The sequence below is a fragment of the Apteryx mantelli genome, chromosome 18 (genome assembly GCF_036417845.1).
Source record: "Apteryx mantelli isolate bAptMan1 chromosome 18, bAptMan1.hap1, whole genome shotgun sequence".
Classification (NCBI taxonomy): domain Eukaryota; kingdom Metazoa; phylum Chordata; class Aves; order Apterygiformes; family Apterygidae; genus Apteryx; species Apteryx mantelli.
Genome location: NC_089995.1, coordinates 18487392 through 18502882, shown reverse-complemented (window position 1 = coordinate 18502882; position 15491 = coordinate 18487392). Strand labels below are relative to the sequence as shown.

Below are 15491 nucleotides of genomic sequence, written 5' to 3'. Positions count from 1 at the left end.
GACACCCGGGAACGTTCACCTAACTCCAGCCCAGCGAGCCTGAAGCACCCGAAGCTGCACGCACCCGAGAGCCCCGTGCAAGCGCTAAAGGAGGGCCCAGCCGCGGGAGCCCAGACGGTGGCAGTCCAACCTGCAGAAGCTTTTAAGTCTTCTCACATCCCTTCTGAAAACCCAAGTTCCCAAAGCCACCAGGGGGTTAGCCCAAACAGCTCACTTTTCGGCCTCACCGGATCCTCCTTTAAGTGCAAACTTTGCTCCCAACGAATGCGCTGAGGCTCAGGCGCTCGGACTCACCGCGGCCACCCTTAGGGGCAGAACCTTATTGATTACGGAAACCAAAGCAAAGGCTATTTCCGGAGGGCGAGCAGCGAAGCCGGATGCCAGGCACAGAGCTACGGCTGCTGGGGCTGCAGAGCCCAATTCCTTGGGGCAGCAGCAGAATTACTCTAACGCATCCAAGTACCTGGGTTTAGGAACTGGAGCCTTTAATGCAAAATATGCAGCCCATTGCCTGCCCGGGGGAAGGCTGGCACGTTGCAAACCATCCCGGGCACCAAACTGGACTCCCCTAACCCTGCCACGGACGCTTAGAGCAGCAATGACCACGGAGCACCTACACCACGAGCCACAAAACATTCCCCAGCCGCCAGCAGTAAACGTGCAAGCTGCAGCACGACAGTCCAAAAGCCACAGACTCAGCAACCGCCGCTCTCCAGGCTAGGCGAGAGATCGCAGACACGGCCAAGGCCCGCTATCCTAGCGAGGACTTCTAAGGAGAAAAGGCCCTGCACATCTAAGGAAGCATCCGCACCCAGGTCACTAAGGCAGGCGCCAGCTTTTTAAGGTCCAGGCTGATCTGACCTGTGAATACCAGCTGCTGGAAGAGCAAGGCTGCACACGTAGCAACATCCAGCCTCTAAAGTTCTCCTCTAACCACTGGACAGAAATATATATATATATAAATCCCAGCCAAATGCTACACGCAGCAATAACAGAAGTCAAAAACCGCGCCAAGGAGCAGAGAACTAGTTGTGCCCGTGCCTGCCATGGCAAGCATTTCCCACGACGAGGAACACGCGCCCGTGACGCTGACCCGCTGCCTGCAAGGCAGCACTTAATAGGTTTATGGTAAGACAATTATGCAAACGAACTCTGGCAGGCCACCGCCTTTCCAAAGCGCCCAGCGAGCCGCAGCCATCCCTCTGCCCCCGAAGGGCCAAGCTCAAGAGCCTCACCGCAAAGCGAGCCGGCACAGGGAACCACCAGCCCTTCCTCACCTCCGGAGCGTCCTCCGGCCACGGAAAGGGCGTCAGCACCCCGGGAGCGCACCCGCAGCGCTAAGCAGCAGACAGGCGAGGGAAAAATCTCCAACACACAGAATTGAGAAAAGCCAGCATAAAGCATTTTTATTGCAATAATAAAACTTGATACCTTTACGCGGTGGAGAAGGAAGTGAACGGCGGCAATTTCTCTTACCAAATCACTACGCAGGGCGGAGGGAGGGGGGCAGATAGGACAGCAGCAGGGGGAAGCTATGCATCGTATGAGACCAGACAAGCGGCGATGACCAGCATCAGGTGTCAGGAGAGAACGGTCAGGCATGTTCAGACCGGGGACAACTGGGGTCTGATGTTTCCTTTCAAGGGGGGAGAGAGTAGAAGGGGGGCGTTTTCTTCTGAGCTGACTCCCCACCGGCCCTGCCACCTCCCCTGTAGACAGCACCTTCCTTTTGCCTTTTGTTTTCCTTTTTAAAGAAAGCTCAATGCGAGTTCTTGGATTTTTAGGTAGTTGCGGAGCTCTGATGGCTAAAGAGAAAATGATCTCCACAAATCCAAAGGCAGGTGGGCGGAAGGTCCACCATGAGATGGAGAAGTCAACAGCTGGGAGAGGAAGGAGGGGTACAGCAGCCCCAGCTTCCCGGGAGGAAAAACACTGTGCATGCAGCGATGCTGTCCTCTCCCCAGAAAGCCAGGAAAGGACAAACTGCTTCCTCATTGCCCCGGTTCCAGGCAGGGTAACTAACACACAATCCTAGCGCTACTTTGCTCTCCGCATCCATTCAGCCTCGACAGCCTCACTCTGCTATGGCTTTTGCAGCAGCAGCAATTTATGGTTTTAACACACCATAGAGATCGGCACCAAAACAATTAACTAACAGGTTTCCTTTTGTTCAAACGACTCCTATCTAAGGTCAGGCCATCTGCGTACTACTGGTAAAACGTAGTCTACACCTGGAACAAAAATAAGATTAAGAACTTGACCCAAAAAGAGTTGAGGTTTACGGCGTATAGTTTAAAAAGACATAAAAACACGATACAAGGAGGAAGAGTCAGACGCAAAGCTTAGTGACCAAAGGCATTCAATCAAGGTGTAAGGTTATACAATGAGTGTAGTGGAATATCAGGAAAAGCTCCGTACAAAGTCATGTGCATTCTTCTTGAAGCTGAGATTCTGGATTCCTCCATGTGCCAAACCTGTTTGGGAGAGAAGAGAGGCACCGTAACGAAGCTGCTGGCAGAGAAGCTGGCAGCCTTCAGGAGAAAGCCACGGCCAAGGAGGAAGTGTGTTCATGACACAGTTTCACTAGAAACCGCATGGTGCCCTCAAAGCAGAACTGAAGCCCCAATTATGTAGGTGGAATGGGCCTTCAGCAAGGCAAGAGAGGCACCGGGGCCATCACGAGGGGGAGTGGGCAGCCAGGCCCTGCTGTGGAAGGACACAGTGCAGGAGACCTGAGCCTGCCAGGCAGGACACTGCTTCTATCATCAATGTGCTCCCCAAATCACCAGTGTCCTGAGAGCAACAGGCCTTCTACCCGCAGCTAGAAACCTGCCCCATCCTTCTCATGCATCCCGACAACCATCATCTCCATCCCACCTCCCCACGCTGGCCTGAGGCCAAAGAGAGGGGCCTGAAGAAGTGTTCCCTTAGCCCCATCAGCTGCTTCTCCCTCCTTACCCAAGGACAGGGGGTTGGGGTAGGTCATTCCAATTTCATGAGCTCCACGTCAAAAATTAGAGTGGCATTTGGTGGGATGATCCCTGGGTGGCCAGTAGAGCCATAGGCGTAATCTGGGGAGATGGTCATCTTCGCCCTCTGACCAACACTCATCTGGGAGCAGGGAGAGAAACACAGGCATGTCAGGAAACACGCACGGACACCAGGTGAGAGACAGCAGGAGAGACACAGGTCTGTCCCCTTCCGTTCCCTCCAGGGGGTAAGAGCAAGGACCTGGGCTGCACAAAGGCACAAGGGGACAGAAGAGGAACGGGAAGAACATGAGAAGGGAGAAGGAGGCAGCACTGGCTGGAAAAGGAGCAGGCGTTAAGCAGAGGGAGCAGGGCTAGAGATGTCCTTCACACAGGTTTTTTCATAGGGCAGGAAGGGACTGCCAGGCCATTCCCTAAAGACACTGGCCTCCTTGCGCTACAACGTGGGCACCGCACGGAACAAGCCTCGCGTTTCCGATAGTGCACGGAGTTGACTGCAGTCACGCATGCTGGGACTGAACCCACGCCATGCAAACCAGCCCTTCCTCTGTGTGGGCTCGCAGCCCCAGGAGCCGTCTTCTCTCGGAGCAGGAGGCGCTGAGCACTCCCCATGGCATTCGTTCGGCACTGACTCAGTACAGAAATGTCACCGCTGAGTCACCGACGTGCTGTAGGTGTTCCTGGGGCCCAGACCTGCTCCATTCCTGCCATCTGGCAGGTGGCAATGCAGAAGGTGATATTCTCGCCCACACCTCCAAACACAGAGGGGGTGGAGGGGTGGAAAACACACAGGAGAAAAAAAAGGGAAAGAGCTGCGCACATTGTGATTTCTGCCCACACTGCGGATCTGAGCCACGCGGCTCTGAGCAGCCCCTGCAAGGGAGACAGAGACACACAGAAGCACCAGGCACCTGGGCGACTCCTTCCTCCCAGCCGCGGATCACCTCCTGCTTGCCCATCACAAACTTGAACGGCTTGTTCCTGTCGCGAGAAGAATCAAACTTCTTCCCATCCTCCAGCATACCTGAGGGGAGAAAGGGGAGGCAGGGATGCGATTCGTAACGCACACACGCACGGAGCCACTCAGCCAGCCCCAGGCCAAGCCCAACGCCCACGTGAAACAGGCTGTGACCTGGCAGCTGAAACCATCTAAACGTGTGACAGTCACCCTCCAGGAGGGCTCACATGGCCATGAGTCAGACTCCTCAGGCGCAGATTACTCCCTCCCGGGGAAACACCTGCACAGGCTGGACCTGGGGGAGAAACCCACCCCACCAGCATCTCCCAGGGTACATCACCAGGGGAGGAACTGCAGAGAGCAGGGCAGGGGCTCTCCAGCCACACAGGAGCAGCCCTCAGACAGGGAAAGATTATTCCTCCTTGCCATTCCAACCCAAAGAGAAGTCCCCAGCTAGCGTAGGACCAAGGCTAGAAGAGGGCAGCAGATGGACAAGGGACACCTTCCCCATCTCGAAGCTCCAAAGCGAATCATTTCGCACAGAGCCTGCAGCGTTCCCAGCAGCAGGTTCAGGCCTGGTGCTTCCCAGGAATGATCCCATCCCACCTGCCAGGCTGCGAGCACCAGGAAACACCGCCTCCCGCTCGGAAATATGCGTCGCTCGCTGCCTGCCAGGCAGGAAATGAGCCACAGGCAGGTTTCCGGGTTTTCATCCTCACACATACACGGGGCAAAAAAAGGCAAAACAAAAAGTCAGGGCTGCTACTGCAGGGCAGCGAGGCACTGCCTGCCCCCAGCCTGGGCTCTGCCTCCGGCTTCCAGCCCTTCCCATGCCCGGCCACGGCCCCACTGGTCACAAGCCAAATCACACTCATACCCAGGAATTACGGAGAGAGGCAGTGCCAATTGCTGGACACACACATGCCCAAGGCAGTTCTCGTTCCACAGCACATGTCTCATAACTGGGGCTGAGCAAGGCTGATATCCACAAGGCTAAATATAACTCCCCAACACAAGCAAAGGAGGAATTTCCTCCCCTCTCCATGGTCCCTCCCTTGCTCCCTGCGTGACCTTCTTGGGGAATCTCAGAGACGGAGCTGCCTTATAGGAGCAGCAACTCCGCAAGGAGAACTTGGCTACGGGACAAATAACAGCCACCCTAGGAACTGAGCCCATCCAAGGTGCACGTGAGCAGCCCGGGGAAGAGCCTAGCAGAAGCACGCGTTGCATCTGGGGCGTTAGCACCGCCAGTGCACGGCTTCCCAGGCTCAAGGACGGGGCAGGCACACGCACAAGCGCCGTTCCAGGCGTTAAGGTATGGGAATCCGAGCCGAGGGCCTGCGAGCCCAAGCCGCAGGGACTCCGATTGCAGTGCGCACGAGATGCTTAGAGGGCATTGCCTTTGCTAAGCCAGCGCAAGTATTACGAAGGAGCCTGCAAACTGGCTTCTAGGGTTACAGGACCCATCTGCTGTCACAAGTGCCCCGTCTTCCTGCCTAGACAGAGCAACACAGACACGTCTCTCTTCTGCAGCAACTATGACCGTAAAAAGAAAGAGCCCGTGCTTGTGGCACCAGACAGGCAGCGGCTAGTTAACAGCACTGAGTGGTTTGAAATTCATGAGGGCAACGATCAACTCTACTGCAAACGCTTCTCACTTCTCCGCTTCCCAAGGAAACCCAAGAACCTGTTTTCCTAGATGGAAACCGCTCCAGCCTTGAAAAACAAACCCGTTGCCTTGTTCAGCAGTACACGGGCCGAAGTGATTTCCCTTAACCAGGGCACATCATGAGTCACTGCCCACGGGCGAGCGAAAAGGCACCATCTGCACAGAGGACAGGACATTACACCTCAGCCCAGGCTCGCGCTGGAACAGCAGCCAGACCGTCTGGGCCACAAACCGATGGGAAGCGGGGTTAGGGAAAGGGTACCTGGACGGGGGCAGATTGCTGGGAGAGGAGAAACTGAACAGAAAGGAGGGGGTGGAAAAACACTCACCCCCTTTGCGGGGGCAGCGAGCACTGAAACCTCTGGCCTGCGCGACCATCCAGAGGAGGAGGGTGCCCGCAGCCTGCTCCTAGCCCAGCTGGGGCCGGACTTTCTCCTGGAGCAGCTCATCAGCGCGGACTCGCTGCCGTGCACGTTCCCAATGCACCTGCACGTTCCCAACCCACCAGCCCCAGCGGGGCTGCCCCAATTTAACACCACGCTGCAGCAAAGAGGACCTGGGCTCCCCGCAGTTCTGTGGCCAGCGTCCTTTGGGGACAGGGAGGACACTCGGACACGGGCGCCTGAAGAAGCAGACCTGGCCGCTCGGTCCTCCTTGGCAGAGCCCGGCTGAACCACCCCCTCCCAGAGGCTCAGCCAGGCTCCGTGGGCTCTGATTTCTGAAAGACAAGGGAACTGCGGGGCTGCGCACACCAAGCAGCGCCCACACAGCGATTATTTCCCACGCCAACGTCTGCGCAAGCCAATTCCTTCCTCGGAGCTGTCTGGGCTTAGCAGCAGGCTGGAGCGTGCAGCCGCGCAGGGAGCATTATTCCACGACGCACCGCAGGAGGTTTTGGAGCACATCGCAAAGCATCGCAATTACTGTCAAAGGACAAGAGCCCCCGGAAAGCCGCGAGGGTCGCAGCCTTGCTCCATCCCCGGGTCCCCAAGCGTGGCCGGCTCTCGGCAGGCAGCAGCGTGGGCGCGACGGCAGATATGGGCTGCGCCGCGCGTGCCGGCTCCTGGCACAGAGCTCACCGAGCCGGGCTTGCCGTGAAGGGCCGGCGCAGAGCGGTCCCCAGGCCCAGGGGAACCGTGGCACTGGCGTGCCGCAGGCTCGTTCACTTGCAGGAACGAGGCCACGTTCCTGTTTCTTTTGGGGAGCGGGGGGTGGAATTAAGCACTTAAATTCATGGAAGGCCTGATTCCTGAAAAAGTTCCCTTCCAGGGCCTCTAGCTCTGACCATCCGCACCAGCTCAGCTCCACAGCCCTGGACTTTGGAATAATAAACCCAGAGTTTGCTCGTTTCCTCCTTCCAGGATAAACCTCTCACTGCCGAGCCTGCTCCTACCCTAGCCCGGCACTGTGCCCCGCGGCAGCCGTGCCGGCCTCCCTCCCATCCCCGGCAGGGACACGAGGAAGGCCAGGCCGGCCGCAGCAGGCGGTGCCGCTCTGCTGCGGGACAAGCCGACCCTGAACTCGGCCCTGCACCCTCAGGTGTTGCAATGAACTCGGGCAGCTGCAGAAGGCTGAAGGAGACATCTTGTTCCTTCCTTCCTCCTTTCTGAGCGCCCGCAGAAACGCTCCCCCTCCTGCTCGGCCGAGCGTGGCCGCTCTGCGCACGGCGGGGCTTGCGGGTGACTCACACCTTCGAAGGAAGAGCCGCTGCTCCTACTTCCCTCTCTCTGCAGTCTCGCTCGGGTGATGGCTACCTGGCACAGCGTGCTCTTGCGGTTTCACTGCTCCTCATCTCCCGCCTCCTCCAGCTCTTGCCGCAGGACCGAACGTTGCATGGTCCGCACGGGCCGGGACCGGTGCTAAGGAGCGGGCGCTTTCCGCCTCCAGAGCGCACAGGGAAGCAAGAGCCTGCCCTCTCCCCTCGCTCCCTCCACGCTTGCATAGCGAGGCTCCGCAGCCAAAACCCCAGAGACCACACGCCAGCAGACAACTTTTCTGCTTGCCACAGCAGGCGCGTATGCGCGGGAAGCCCTCGGGGCATCCATTTCCTGCAGAAGTGCAACTCGCCTAACGATCAGAAACACCAAGGCCAGAGAAACAGAAAGGCATCGTTAGCGCCGCGGGAGCTGCTGCAGACCTCACGCAGGAGCAACGTGCTCTTGTGCCAGGCCCCGCGCAGACGCCGACGCGCCTGCCTGCCTGCCTTCCCCAGCCACCCCCCTGCAAAGAGCTTAACTTTCCAAATCCGGCCTCGGGAAGCATTTCAGAGCCGGCAGCACCCCAGCCACAGGAGAGGGGGAATTAACATGGACTAAGCTGGTCACACCAGCCCAAGGGGGATCAGTCACCACGGCACAGCCCAAGAGGACACTGGAGTTGCACAGGAACACGACCTTGCTCCCTGGTGCAGGTCCACGGGACTTTGTGCTCCTTCCACCACATGGAAAAGCTGCAGACACCAACACACCAGAGGTGAAAACAGAGAGGCTCCGACCCTTTGGAGAGAGCATCCTCGTCTTGCGCTTCCTCTGCCCGCGAGGCTCTCAGGAGACTTCTTGAGCCTTGGACAAGTATGAGCAACCCGTTTCCTCATCCCTGCCATCCCCAAGCAAGGAGATAACGAGATCTCAAAGCTATTACTAAGGCAAAGCATCCTCTGGCAAATGCAGTTGCCCTGCCAGAGCCCCAGACGCTGCAAACAACTAGAGGCCAAGAGCAGCAGCCAGCCCACGACGCATCCCAGCTTGTTAAAGCTGCCAGCCGGGGCAAGGCGCAACGCCTCACCTGCTGCGAGCACCGTCCCTACGGCAGCGCTCCCGCCTTGCGGAGCACCGCCGCGAGGAGGGGAGCCTTGCACAACAGCCCGCAGGTGAGCAGGAGGCGGCTTACCGGAGATCGAGCAGCGCAGTTCAAAGCCGCCACGGCTCCCACCGCGCAGCCAGCACCGCTGCCGGCGGCTCCTGCGTGCACCCGCCTCCCCCACGCCCCGGCACAGCACCAGGCAAAAGGCGAGAGCCGGGGGAAAGGGGCGGATCGGGGCCGTGCCAAGGCTTCTGGGTTAAAGACGCGACCTCCCTGGAGGGCTGGGCTGGGAGACGCAGACACCGAGGGGTCCGAGGGAAACCAAAGCCAAGGCAGAGGGCAGAGCTTTGCAGCCAGGGCTGCATTAGCTAGCGTCACGCTAGAAGCAGGCAGTATCTTGGCAGCCGGGGGCACGTAACACGGGATGAAGCAGGGACTCCGGAGAACAGCCCCATCTCGACAGCGCTTGGCTGCAGCTCAGGACGGGCAGACAGCGCAGCCCTGCCAGGTCTCCGCCACACTTGGCAGGCTGCAGCCGGGAGACGCCGGCTGCAATGCGCGACTTGGCTGAAGTTCCCTCTCGGAGAGCAGGCGCTGGAGCGGGCACGCAGAGAGGCAGCCCCTAAGCCCCCCTGCCCTCTAGATAAATTGGCAGCTTCAGGTTTTGCCAACAGGAATTTGGAGTCCCATCCACTCTCCCTCCATCCTCTTTTGCTCAAGATGCCTTTCTCGGCATGGTCACCGCACGAGAGGTGGCAGGACGAGACAACGAGGTTCCCGCACAGACCCAGCTTCCCAAGGAGAGGCAGGGACAGAACAGAGCACCCCGGGGCAGACACCTCTGCTGCAGCTGGACTGAGGGATGGGATGGGAAAACCTTCCTGTCTAAGGCCCTGGGATACCCCTAGCTACGCTGGGAGTGACCAGCACGTGCTCCAACCCCCTGCGTAAGGACTGGGCTGCACAGCTGAGATTACATCCTGCCTCTCCAAGCAACCTCTGCCAGATGCTTTCGATCACAGGGTCCAAGCTGCCCGCGCCAGCGAGCTGCTCACAACTGTTTCCCATAAGCCAGCCCACCCCGATCACCAGCCCGCCAGGTTTGCACAGCTGGGCCTGGAGCGGGGCCGTGCCGACCATTCGCTATGGCCTTGCAGAAGGGAGGATGCCAGAGCTCAGCTTGGGAACGGATGCTTTAGGAGAAGGTGCTAAGCTCCCATAACAGACCGTTCTGCAGTCGCACGCCCTGGTAGGAAATGTCTCGCGACCGCAGACAGTCTGCTATTGTCGTAGCAAAGTGGCAGCGCCTGGAAGCCGCAGCGAGAGCACCCCCGTGCTAGGTGCTGCGCGCACAACAGGAAGAGAGGCTGCGCTTGGCCGAGCTCGCAGCCGAGGCCGCGCTCAGCCCGCGCGCCAACGCGAGGGCGCTGGGAGGGGATCGCTGCTCCGTCTTTGCTGATCCGGCCTGGGAAAGCCATTTTTCCTCTAGTGTCCCTCTCCCAGCATTTCCATCCTGCTCCGAGCCCACCCCGCTCTGCGAGGCGTACGAGCAGGGTGCGCTCTGCCACCGCGGCAAGGTCGTTCCACCGACCCGCAGCAGACATACGTCAGCCCCAGCCCTGCCCTCCCCAGCGCGGTCACAGGCTCCCCGTTTCCTCTGCAAGGAGCGACTCTGCAGCCAGTGGTTTCCCCAAGCTCTCCGCAGAGACCGCGACGCCTCCCCCGGCCCCCCCCGCGCGCTCAGACAACCATTCCCTCCCCGCAGGCAGCAGCTCACACTTGCCACCAGCTTTCTTCACCTGCCACTTCCCACCTGGCACTGGGAAGCATGAATTCCCGGCCTCAGCCCACCTCCAGCCGTGGCAGCGCTCCGGGGCTCCGCGGGAACGCTCCAGTCAGCAAACGAAACTGTCCAGCTCTGCAAAGTCTCCCACCACTTCCTCCGTGGCCCAGAAGCCAGACCCAAGCACAGCCACTTTCTCTTCCCACTGCCCAACCTCTTCACAACCAAGATCAGGGCTGCTAGACCCCAATCCTCACATTCCCCGCAATTAACCTACTTCAGCGCTCCAAAGCAACAATCCGATCCCACTCCAACTACTCCTAACAGCTCTGAATACGCAAGAGCACTTCATCCTTGATTTAGTTTCCTTAACAGCCTTTTGCAACAGATTTCACATCAAAGGCTTGTTTGAAAGCCCCAATGCATTAGCTCTCCAGCAGTGCTCCCTGCACTCCCGCTATTCCCTCCCTCAGGCTGGAGACAGGATTTCCCATTAAGAGCACTGATCTGTCTAGGGCTCGTGGCAGCCGATCCCGCCTGGGGATGAGGAATGGATTAGACGACCTCCCAAATCCCTACCACCCTTCAGAATTCAGTCTAGGTATGCTAGCAAGGCTTTTTTAAAAAAAATAAAAAAATAAAAAAAATACAGCCTGACCTGCGACCGACGGAAGGCGAAAAGGTCTAATTCCCCCAAATCCCCAAGCGTCTCCACCTCTGCAGGTGCAACCACAGTGCGAGCGATCGGTGTCTCCCGAGCCGATGGCCAGAAGGATGCCCTGCTCCTGACCTCCTTCTCCAAGCATCCGCAGCGAGCAATCTTTGGTCTCCCCGAGCACAGCCTCCCCGCGCTCCCCCGTCGGAGCCGGCTGACCGCTTCGCCCGGGGAGCAGGTGCCTGGGATGAAACGGCTGCTCTTGCTGCTACCACGTCCCCACCAAGCTGGGTTCCTGGTGGGAAAGAGGCGCTGCTCTGGGGCAGGACACGCAGGCTTTGGGCTGAGAAGGGACAGAGATCCAGCACTTTTCATAAATGACTTAGCTGACGTCTCTAAATTAAGCGAGCGGTCGCGAACCACGGCAGGGACAAAAGGCCATCCCTTCACCCCTCCTCTGTGCCGCATGCGCTGTAATGCCTCCGATCCCACGGAGCGGAGATTTTTACACAGGCTTACAAACAGTAGCTCTGCCAGACGCACCTCTTCCCCAGCCTGTGGGGAAACGTAATACCCGCTTCGCTTCGCGCGCCGTGTTTGGGAAACAGATGCACTGCAACGAAAGCCAACACGAGAGAACAACAGATGCTGTAGTTTGCTCACACCTCACCAAACGGGACTGCCTCATTCTCTCCAGCCCGGTTCTCACAAGAGATCCTGCATTTCTCAGTCCAGTCTCAAACCGCAGCAGCTGGGACTGCCAAGTGACCTGGTTCCCAATAATCCTTCTCCCTCAGGTCACCAGATTTTTCCAAAGTAGAGAAAATATTTTTTAATTGAGTCACAGCAAATCTATAACTCAACGGAGTTCAATAAGAGCTGAATTACTGTATACCCATTAGAGAATACCACACTAAATGCACCCAAGCTCCGGGCTGAATTTCTCCAGTGCCCACATCGGAAGCTTTTTGCATGGAAGTAAAATGCAGTCAGGGGATTGATCTCACACTGGTGCTCTTGAAGGAGCCTCTGAGAATAGCACCTAATGCACTGCGCATTTACTGCCGTCATTTGTGCCGTTCCAGGCTCAGCAAGCACCAGAAAAAGCCACAGGGCTGGAGAAATCAAGTGTTTCTAACATTTATTTAGAACAAAATTCCCTTCTACCCTCAGCAGGGCACACCTTGGTTAGCGGCGCTCTAGGCGCAAGGAATGCTTCAGCAGTGAAAGTGGGGCATCAAGGCCTGCGGGCGCTGCAGAGGCTCGTGATTTCCCCTACCTGCCGAAGCTGACGGGTTAGAGACCTCTCTGCCGAGGGAACTGAGGGAATAAAGGCCAAAGGGACACGTAAAGTCAGGAGTTTAAAAAACAAAAAAGACACATGCACCAAAAAAAAAAAAAAAAAAAAAAAAAAGGGAAAAACAGACAACCGCTTCCAAGCCCCACTGCTCGCTCGCTGCTGCTAGGACGGAGGGCCTGCGGGGGACGAGCTGCTGACAGCGTTTTGTCCAGCCGCTGGCTCCTACTTCTAAAACGGCCCAAAACTGGAAGCGTGGCTGGGACAGGGAGCCGGCACCTTGGTGCTGCTCCTCCCCAGCATCCCTGCCGGCCGGAGGCAAGGGAGAGCCGCCGGCAAGAGCAAGCGGCTGCGCTCCGGTAAAGGCAGGGAGGCGAGCGGCAGGGCCGGGCAGCTCCGGGGGCTGGCAGGCAGGAGGGCTGGCCCCCGGCGAGCCACTTGACTGCCTGCCAGCCCTGCCTTTGTTCTTCCCTCGGCAGAGGAAACGGGGCTGCCGGCAGAAGAGGCGGCCAGGGGAGAGAGCGGGCTGCTTCCTCTCCCTCCTGACAGCAGGATTGAAAGGACAGCGGGGAGAAGGAGGAGAAGTGGATGGACGGGACGGTGAGCCGTCGCACAGCCCTTACGGGAGCAGGCTTCGAGGGCCAGCCCTGCCCTCCCACCCTCCTTTCTATGTCTTAAGGGCAGAGCTATCGGGATGCCCTTCTACAGCCGGGAGGCAGGAGACGGACACCCTGGCCCCCTTTCTCCAGAAGATCGCACCGTCCCTCCCCGACTCCCCCCCAGCTGGGAGGAAGAGGAGGGCAGAAAGCACCGGGGGCGGGAAGCAAATGACTTGGAATTAGTTATTGAGAGAGACAACCACAAATGGGTTGACTCATTTTTGTCCAAGAGCGCAGCAGCCAACACGCTGAGCTGAAGCCGTTCAAACGGCAGCCGACGGATAGACCAGACCCCCCGGACAAGTCCCTCTAGGCCCTGAATGATTTTTCAGGGTCATGACAGCAATGGTTTATTTGCCGCCGAGGCTCTGAGAAAGCCGCTAGAATATAACGTGTAGACTGTAACCTACCCTGGCTGCCAGAACAGCCCTGCTTCGAAATACCACGTGTGAAGCTTAAACAGCGCCTTACATTAACCACACCGAGCTGAACTCCTCTCGGTGTCCCGCTAGAGCGGGCGGACCCGGCAAGCACGGAGCACAGCGGCCTCGCACCCTGCCGGGCCCGGCCCCGTGGGTGACACCGCAAAGAGGGGACACGGGGACGGGGCTGCACCTCTGCTGCTACAGAAACCTCTTCCCCAGCTGCACACGGATGCGGGCAGGAGAGACTCAGCTCTGAACTCCAGTGCCGCAAGCCCCAGCCCTCCCACGTGCGGCTCGTTCACGGCTAGTCAGGGAGAGGCCGACGTCCCATCAGAGCACCGAGCGTGCGGGGTCTCAGCTCGACCTCTCGCGAACCCACAGGCCCTGGGGTCCCTGCCACGGGACCTGGCTCTCCCCTGAGCCCGGCCGCGTCCCACGCACGCTGCGCTCAGCCCCCGCACCGTCGCTGCGGGTGGGAGTGCCGCACGGGGCAGCCCGCCGCTGCCGGAGCGCGGTCCCGGGCCGCTTCCCAGAAAAGAGGGCTGGATGCAGGGGGGGAAAAGGGGACCCACCGGCCCTCCCGCTTGGCTACCGATGGGGCAATAGGGAAAAACGGTCCCGCAGGGACAACTGAGCACCCCCTCCCCGTGGGCTCTGCCTCATGGGGCAGCCGGGTATCCCCTCCCTGTGAGCCGTGCCCCACGGGGACAGCTGGGCACCCCATTCCTGGGAAGCCCGGAGGGACAGCCAGGCACCCCCAGAGCGCCATGGGGACGGTCAGGACCCCCCCCCCCCTCCAAGGGAGGCCCCATAGGGACCAGCCAGACCTTGTCCCAGAGCCCCCCCCCCCAGCCCCACAGGGACACCCAGACCCCCCCCTAAAGCCACAGGGGAAACCAAGATCCCCCCCAGAGCCCCATGGGGACACCTAGATCCCCCCCAGAGCGAGCCCCCAGCCCCACAGCGACACCCAGAGCCCCTCCCACGGGCCAGGCCCCACAGGGGCACCCAGACACCCCCCCCCCACAGAGCCCCACGGGGACACCCACACCGTCCCCCACAGGCCCCACCGGGACGCCCCCAAGCCCCCCAGGGACACCCAAACTGCTCAGGGGCCGCCAGACACCCCCCCTCTCCCCCCCCCTCTAAGGGACACCCCGAGCCCGCTCTCCTCAGGGAGCAGCCAGGGCACGGGGGGGGGGGAGGGGGGGGTGAGATGGGTGCCGGGACAGAGCCGCCCCCCGCGGCCCCGGCACTCACCCGTGTAGTGCACCACGCAGGTCTGGCCGCGCTTGGGGAACGTCCGCCCTGCGGGGAGACACACACCGTCAGCGGGGCGGCCCCGGGCCCCGCCGGGGGAAGGAAGGGGAGGGAGGGGGGGAGCAGGGGCCGCTCTCACCGTCGCCGGGGGCGATGGTCTCCACATGCACGCCCATGCCGCCGCCGCCGCTCCCGGTGCCGCTCGCGCTCCCGCAGCGCCCGCAGCCGACGGAGGAGGGGCCACGTGTGCGCAGCCTCGGCCCCGCCGCGCCGCCATAGAGCCCGCCCGCCGCGCCGCCTAGACGCGCCCCGCCCTCGGCCGCCGGCCGCCGCCATCTTCCGCGCTCCCTCCGCCTCCTTCCTGCCCGCCCCGAGCCGCCATCTTGGCACCGCTCGGTTGCCGTGGAGACCCGGCGCGGGCTTCCCGCGCCCGCCGCAGCCCTGCGCTGTACTGGGGCTATGTCGGGCACAAGCAACGAGAGCGCGGGGGGTCCAGCACCGGCCCCCGAGCTCGCCGGGCACTGCCGCAAGGCCCCTGTGCCGCCACCGGCGTGCTGCGGCCCGAGGGGACCCTCTCGGCCACAGCATCATCCCGCCTCCGCCCTGCCCCGGCCTCCCCTCCGCACCCTCCGGCCTTGGCCTGCTGCAGCCTCCCCTTGGCTGAAACCAAGGGCTTTGCCCGTTTATCCACCACGGGCTGAAGAGAGCCATTGCCTCACCCCAGGCAGAAATGGGGCTGCCCCAGGACAGCTGCTCAGCCGCAGCTTCGCTCTCTAATTTTCTTCACAGTTCCCAAGAATAGGCTCTGCCTCAATCAAAAGTGTCAGGCACACGTGATGTTGTCTAATAGATCTATATTAGCTCTGCCCCCATTACTGCTCCTCACCATGCTGGTGAAGGTTAACACCTGCCACAATTTACCAGGGCAGGTTTCTTGGAAGTTGCGATTCCCAGAAGAGGTGCAGGTTTGAACAATTCCACATTCAAAAGGAC

At 60.0% G+C, this 15491-nt stretch overlaps 1 protein-coding gene across 1 annotated transcript; it reads right to left on the bottom strand.

The window, feature by feature from the left end:
- Positions 1–1380: 1380 nt before the first annotated feature.
- Positions 1381–14739, bottom strand: FKBP1A (FKBP prolyl isomerase 1A). The gene is made up of 5 exons (XM_067307747.1): positions 14638–14739; positions 14499–14546; positions 3902–4014; positions 2959–3111; positions 1381–2474 (listed from the first exon to the last, which is right to left on the bottom strand). Exons 1-4 carry the CDS (start codon positions 14672–14674, stop codon positions 2983–2985), a joined length of 327 nt encoding a protein of 108 aa, XP_067163848.1. The 5' UTR covers positions 14675–14739; the 3' UTR covers positions 1381–2474; positions 2959–2982.
- Between the last annotated feature and the right edge of the window lie 752 nt (positions 14740–15491).